Raw genomic sequence first — 7,366 nt, 5'->3', positions numbered from 1 at the left:
TAATTCTGCTGGAACTCTTTGTGAACTGTATTGTATCTCTAATTCTTGTTTAATGCAGTGTGTGGATCCTTGTCACGTTCCAAGAAAGAAAAAGAAAAAAACATCCGACTGGCACATTGATATCTATCCATGCTAGCTTGTCCAACTGCTCATTGATTGATATTTGATCTTGACCGGCCTCCCTCCAAGGATCACCATCATACAGCTTGATCGCTCTTACTGTATTATTCATACCAAGAAAATGACGTACCAGCGGCCCTTCTTCTTCTACTTAAGCAAGAAGGTATTGGAGCATTCAAACCGTGCAGCTTAACAAGAAGATATGGCGCCAAGCAACGTACCAGCGGCCCTGCTCCTGCTCCTGCTGCTGGCCGCTTCCGGCCCTCTTCGTCCTATGCTATCCGGCGCAGCGCCGCTGGAGCCCGTAGCGGTCAGCCTCCTCGCCGGCGCACAGGAAAAGGGAGCAGTGTGCTTGGACGGTACCCCGCCGGGGTACCACCTGCAGAGAGGCTCTCGTGATGGATCCGGCAGCTGGCTCCTCCATCTAGAGGTCCGGAGTTTCATCCATCCCTTCATCAGTCACCCGTTAATTTTCCTATTTCGCCGTCTTTTTTCTTGTCTCGCACAAATTAGCAAGCAGTGAAACAACAGCAACAAAGATCTAGTGTCACAGGCTCACAGCCCTAGGCATCGTCTTGGAGTCATCTTGGTTGCGGAGTTCTGCCACTGCTTGTTGGGGTGGCGGCCCTAGGTCAGTGTGGCCTGGTCTCTTATTCGGCAATGTTGATGGTTTCGAGCGGAGTTGGGTCATGGCTGGGTTTGGTAGTCGGTTTCTTCCAGTGTATTTCAGAGCCCCTGAGCCATCGGGTCTTCGTGGAGTCAAAGCTGCAGAGGAGGAGCCTTGGTGGTGACCATGACACGAGATTGGTGGTTGGTTGTGGAGGCCAGTCCGTGCAGGCTCTGTGCTTTTGCCGTGCAATGTTCTATGTTAGAGTTATCTAGTCACTTACATCTATAGTCGATTGCTTGGCATGGGACGACATGGTTCTCAGCCCCTGTTGCCATGAGATATTCGTTGGTGGTCGTCAATGGTTAAGTCGGAGTTGTTGGCTCGCGATGGAGTTATGCGATTACGCTTGATGACAACTTCATAGTGTTTTTCTCCTAAATGGTGTGTGTGTCTTCGTGTGGGTAGTCGGGTTGGCCGGTGTTGCCTTGTGTTATAGTGGGGTGTTGTGATAGTTTTTGCTTGGTTTCCGGCTAATTAACTAGGAAACTCTACTTACTAATAAATGAGATGATGTATAGATTTTGCCTTCGTTTTGAGAAAACAAAACAAAAGAAGATCATAACTCAGCATACAATTTTCATGTCTCACCATTATTAGCCACCATCCATCCATCATTCACCCGTTAATATTCTATGTATTGCCATGTTTTTCTTTATCATGTCCAACACAAGTTAATTAGCCAGCAAAAATTAATATTATATTGATGATGGGACGATCTTGTAACGTTCTTACCCACACAATATTTCAAGATATATACAGACCTAACTCCCAAATTATGTTTGGCCTCATGCACATGCCGCCCACTCCACGTCATTTTTTGGACCAAAAGATGCCTTCCTAAATGCATGATGGGATGGGATGTTTAGCAAGTGGACTCAAGGCAGGCGAATTAATTAACTGACATGTATATTTCCTCAACTGAAAAACCCAGGGGGGAGGCTGGTGCAGCACACTCAAGGATTGTTCTGGTCGCAGAATGTCTGTTCTTGGTTCATCAAACTTCATGAAACCACTACAGTTCGCCGGTCATGGGATTTTTGACAGTGACGAGATATATAATCCTGGTGATTACTGGTGCTTCATATCCAATCCACTCGCTATATATTTGTTCCATCTTTTTCCATGCCCTCGTTCTGTTTGTTTGTTTGCGTAAGTGATTCTGTAACCTCTTTGATATGTCCTTGCACTAATTTTGATCATCACATTATTAGATTTCTACAACTGGAATAAAGTCTATGTGCGGTATTGCGATGGGGCGTCATTTGCTGGGGATGCAGAAGGTCAAGCGCAGGTGACTTTCTAGGTCATGGTCCGGTGTTGTTGTTTTGGTCGCTAGAGGTAATTCTCTGTTGGTAATTTTTCAGGATGGAACCACAGTTTACTTCAGAGGGTTGCGCATCTATGAAGCAGTTATTGGCGAACTCATGGAAAAAGGACTCGCCAATGCCACACAGGTCATACTTCATTTACCGAGTTCACAGAATACCAAGAACCATTGGCACAAAAATATTCTGCATGACAACCATTAGTTTTGACAATAACCATGTGAAAATTTAAAATAAAACTCATATTTCTACATATTTCAGGTACTCTTTACAGGTTGTTCTGCCGGAGGTCTAGCCACGATACTGCATTGCGATGATTTTAGTGCACGGTTTCCACAGCAGGTTTCAGTTAAATGCTTTGCGGATGCTGGGTTTTTTCTTGACGTGTAAGACCCCTGAAAATAAATGTAGTCCACTAGCATTGTATACCTGAACTAAAGTACCACTTTTTTCTAGCAGAAAGGATATTTCTGGAGAAAGGTCCTTTTGGTCTTTCTACAACCGAGTTGTGCAGCTCCAGGTTAGCTGTCGGGCTTGCTTGAGACTTTAAAGGATATGTCTTATTTATGATCAAACATTCCGGTCATCTTCTAATTTTTTACGCACTTTCTCTGAAACATGAATACAATAGTAGGCTTTTGTAAAACTCTAGTTCTTCATGTGGTTAGTCTTGTGCAAAACTGCAAAAAAATTCTGTCCATGTGATTGATGTCATTTGGTAATAAATACCTTTAGTAATTTTTCTCGCCTTCTTTTGCTAACTTAATTTCAGAATGTTAGACAAGTGTTGCACAAGGACTGCCTTGCCAACAAGGACCCAACCGAGGTAGTTTCCGCTGTATAATTTGAATTGCTTCCCACACTTCCGCATGTCATCACCAGATTATGTCAGTAAGTTTGTTATCTGAAATAATGTTGCTCCTAGTGTTTCTTCCCCACAGAGCTTATTAAGAGCATCCGCACCCCCATGTTTATTCTCAACTCTGCGTATGATTCATGGCAGGTATTTTCAATATTTTTATTGTTATTCTAATATCTACTTATGTGTATTGATGTTATGACTGTTTTATATGTGGTTCTTCACCATAGATACAGAATGTTCTCCTACCGAGTTCATCTTCCCCTGAAAAGTCGTGGTTGAGTTGCAAGGACAATATCGGAAACTGCAATTCAACCCAAATTAAAGTTCTTGATGGTTGGCTAAGCTTGTCAATCTACTTCCTTTTTACCCTCTCATTCATCACCGGTGCTCTTCCTGTTGTCTGGAACACTAAATAATATCTCTTCTTCTTCGATAGAAATCAGGAACACAATGATCAATGATTTGAAGGTCATCAATGATAAGGCAGACTGGGGCATGTTCATTGATTCATGCTTCACTCACTGCCAAACGCTCTTTCGCATCTCTTGGAGTTCACCAACATCCCCAAGGCTGGGAAATAAGGCAGGGAGTTCAAAATTCTACTAGAAACTTGAATTTTCTGTGTTATATTTGATGCACCATATTGTCACTTGGATTGATATAATTTCGTTACCATTTTGTGGAGCAGAATATTGCAAAGGTTGTTGGAGATTGGTACTTTGGAAGGAGCCAAGGAGTGAAAGAGATTGACTGCGAGTATCCATGCAATCCAACATGCAATAGTCTGCCACCACCATGATCTGTTACTACTCCCTCCTATCCATATTAATTGATGCTGCTTTAGTATTATACCAAAGTAGCGTCAATTAATATGGATTGGAGGGGGTATATTGGATTGTGTTGATATTTACTATGTAAAGATTCAAGACAAAAACACAATCTTCATATTGGATTGTGCATCAAAGAGAAAAGCAATGATCACACATAATGAAATTAAATATGGCAGATGGGTTACAACATATGGAGTAAAAATAAAAATAAATATTTCAAGTACATTATCATTGGAAAATTTCCCAAAAAGATGCATTATTTTGTTGATTCGTCAAATGTTGCTTCAAAATTTCAGTTCATGTTTATTTTTGTCCAGAGAAAATAGGGAATAACAGAAAAGTATAAAAAACAACTCATTGTGAACAACTATTATCTCAATTTGTCCTCTATTTTTTTAGGAGTTGTTTAATATCTCCTCAATATTTTTGAAAATTCGGTGTTGAGTGACATGTAAAACGACATTTAGTCATGTTTGTAAGCATGAACGCAAGTGGGTAATACTCCACTTAAATACTATCAAATTCAAGGGGGGCAACTTTTTGATGGCCAGCCTCTACGTACCTCACTGTCACGACACACACTTGTCTGTCTCGCTTCCATCTCCATCGGAGCTAAATTTGGCGGATCTCGGGTAGCAGGTCCCGATCTGGTAGTCTTGCCTAGGATGGTAAAAAGGACACAAGGGACACGAGGTTTATCCAGGTTCAGGCCCTCTCGAAGAGGTAAAACCTTACATCCTGCTTTGTTGTACTCCCTTCGTCCCGAAATACTTGTCGGAGAAATGGATGTATCTAGATGCATTTTAGTTCTAGATACATCCATTTTTATGCATTTCTCCGACGAGTATTTCCGGACGGAGGGAGTATTGATTATGGATGATGTACAGAGTATAGGTGATCTACTACGAGATCAAATGTGAATGAATCTGCCCTCTACGGCCTTGGCACCCCGGCTTATATAGATATCGGGGGTCCCTAAGGTTTACACATGGTCGGCCGTATCTAAGGGGCAACCGTTCTGAGGACTATCTCTATGCCTTGGAGTATGCGCCAAGTCTTCGTGTCCTTCCTTCTTGAAGCTTCTGGACCAGACGAACGAGGCCCACCATGGACAGGCTTAGGGAGGGTCCTCGGCCAAACCCAAAGGGTGGGAAACCGACATATGCTGAGCACCCCCTAATCAAGGACTCCATCAACCTCCCTAAAGACTAGCTTTCATAGGCTTTAATAGAATATTCAACACATGAGCTTGGCATTATATCATACAAAAACTCACAATTTTCTTATCACATTTGCAGAAAAGACACCCCCTTGTAGGATGTGTCTATATCTCTATCGTTATGTGACGTGGATACATATTGCACGCATCTAACGTCTGATCTGATGTACACGCCATGACCGGCTCGCATAATCCCCGCCCTCGCACTCCCATCGTCGCGCGCCGCCTGCCATTCTCGCTGCAGCGGTCGTGGACGCCGACAACCGCACACGTCGACATCGCAGTTCGGACGCTGCCGCCACCCCCGTCAAGCCGTGATCTAGCACCACCTCGGTCACGCCGCCGTCCTCACCCCATCATCGTGCGCCCCGCCTGTCCGCTTGCGTATATAAGTAGTTGTTTTTGTGAATGGTGTTTAGTGGAGATCTAACATTTCAAATGGCCTTTACCTTCCATGTAAAGGCCATTCCGAGGGCATATAAGTAATTATTTTTGTGAAAGATGTTTACTCAGTCACGCGGACCACTGAGTGCTTACAACCGGTTGGGATGACAGTCCAACAGTAGGATAGGTGTCTAGTCATCTTACCCTATTTTCGCCGGTTATGACAACTTTTTTCTGAGTTTCGCAGCACTGTCTGAGACCTTGTTCTGAACCTGGATTTTTAATTATATGGTTGTGTGCATCAAGAGATGCAGAGGCTGGGGGTATTCCTCCTTTTCGGAAAAAAATGCCGCAAAGCCCTGGAAGAATATCACATACTCCAACGATCTTGGAATGTATGGAATGTATATGGTGTGCTATTTGCTACAATTATATTGACTGGGCACAATATCCAACCAACTGAACCAGTCCTTCTCTTCTTTTCTGGAACTAGCAAAAACCACTGTTCTTTGATTGTGATTGTTATAAAATTTATCTGGTTTGAAAAAAAGTTCTCTGAAATTTGTTTCTAGCTGAACACCACTTGGAGGTACCTGGAAATATATAACTTGCTGAAGTATAGAAGTCCATATGTACTTGTAGACAGACCACGCTGGCACGCTCTTCATATCCTTGATTCCAAATTGTAAGGGTGTGATTTCTAGGACGGATTACTCATCTCCTATGCATTATTGGCTTTGTACGTCTCTTGGTGCCTTTTATTGCTTAAGATATGAATAAACCATAGTAGCTAAATAGTTAATCATTTGTGTATTTAATCCATAATATTAATAAAGAGTTCAATTGTATTGAAGCAGGGAAGTGGACACGGACTGTGGTTTCCCTGAGCATGAGAATATTACGAGTTACAATCTTCTAGTGGGTATATTTTTGGCATAACTGAGAGCAGCTTTTGACTGAAGTTTGGTTTGAAAACTAAGCACTTCTGCAAACCTATCAAACATTAATCAGTTGTTTATTTATACCTTACAATGTGCACTGTTTGATCGAAGTTTGTTTTGACCATAACATCAGCACAGTACTTTCAAGGGGATAGACTGATAAAAGATGGAAGTTGTTTGTTAATATTTATCCCCCCGCCACCCTACATCTGAGCCTCAGTATGTTGTTCCCATTAATCAGTTAAATACCATTTCTTTTCCAGGCGTTGAGGTGACCCATTTGCTTCCAGCCCGTACTTCTCTAAATGATTACTTGGGTATGGATGTATTTGAAATTGGGCGCTGACATTTTCATAACCATAGTTTGCTTTTCTGATGGTTGATGTTTATGCTCACTGTGGGCAGATGTGACTGGGAAAGACCCTACAAAAAGTTTCTCTGTTAAGCTATTTGAAGATCAAACACATTGCTCTTGGACCATTTCATGTGTACATTACCTTATTTAATTTCATTCATTTGACAACTTAAGAGCTTATTGCTCTATCATTTCGATTTCATCTCATGAGGGTATTCTTCTTTCAGTTGTTTTCTGCCCTCTAAATGCGACACATGTCGTTGTTAGATTTTCGTAAAATTTTCCCTGCCATGAAGGACATCCAGTATGTCGGCGTATCATCATCATCCATGAAAAATGATACACGCAGATGTCCAAAAATCCCCAGCATCATCTGATTCAAATGTATGCTATTTTCGTACGGATCTTTGATGTATGATGCGGTTTTTCAATCACCGAGAATAGCTTTGTTTAGCTCTCTTCCAAGTTTAGACACTATTTGTTAGTGTACTTCTGTAAAAAAAAGAGTGCATGGTCTATATCTTCTTTATTTGTCCTTCATATCAAATAAGAATTGCCATTTGATGTGATGCTTAGAAGCTATGACATAGGCTCAAAGGATCAAGAATTTCTTTCACAAATTCCCTGGCTCTGTGTGGTGATTGATGAGGTCGGGCGTCT

General features: G+C 41.9%; 1 protein-coding gene across 2 annotated transcripts; it reads left to right on the top strand.

The window, feature by feature from the left end:
* Positions 1-308: 308 nt before the first annotated feature.
* On the top strand, positions 309-3,994 carry LOC119270790 (pectin acetylesterase 5-like). 2 transcript variants are annotated; one of them, XM_037552844.1, is made up of 11 exons: positions 309-550; positions 1,722-1,854; positions 2,002-2,081; positions 2,155-2,244; positions 2,377-2,501; positions 2,575-2,635; positions 2,888-2,941; positions 3,041-3,118; positions 3,205-3,310; positions 3,414-3,559; positions 3,666-3,994. In XM_037552844.1, the coding sequence occupies exons 1-11, from the start codon at positions 323-325 to the stop codon at positions 3,774-3,776; spliced, it is 1,212 nt and encodes a 403-aa protein (XP_037408741.1). In that variant the 5' UTR covers positions 309-322; the 3' UTR covers positions 3,777-3,994. The 2 variants fall into 2 exon arrangements, with proteins under 2 accessions (XP_037408741.1, XP_037408740.1); XM_037552843.1 differs by having other exon boundaries at positions 2,572-2,635.
* The last annotated feature ends 3,372 nt before the right edge of the window (positions 3,995-7,366 follow it).

Source organism: Triticum dicoccoides, chromosome 3A (genome assembly GCF_002162155.2).
Source record: "Triticum dicoccoides isolate Atlit2015 ecotype Zavitan chromosome 3A, WEW_v2.0, whole genome shotgun sequence".
NCBI lineage: Eukaryota > Viridiplantae > Streptophyta > Magnoliopsida > Poales > Poaceae > Triticum > Triticum dicoccoides.
This window is presented reverse-complemented; position numbering and strand designations above follow the sequence as displayed.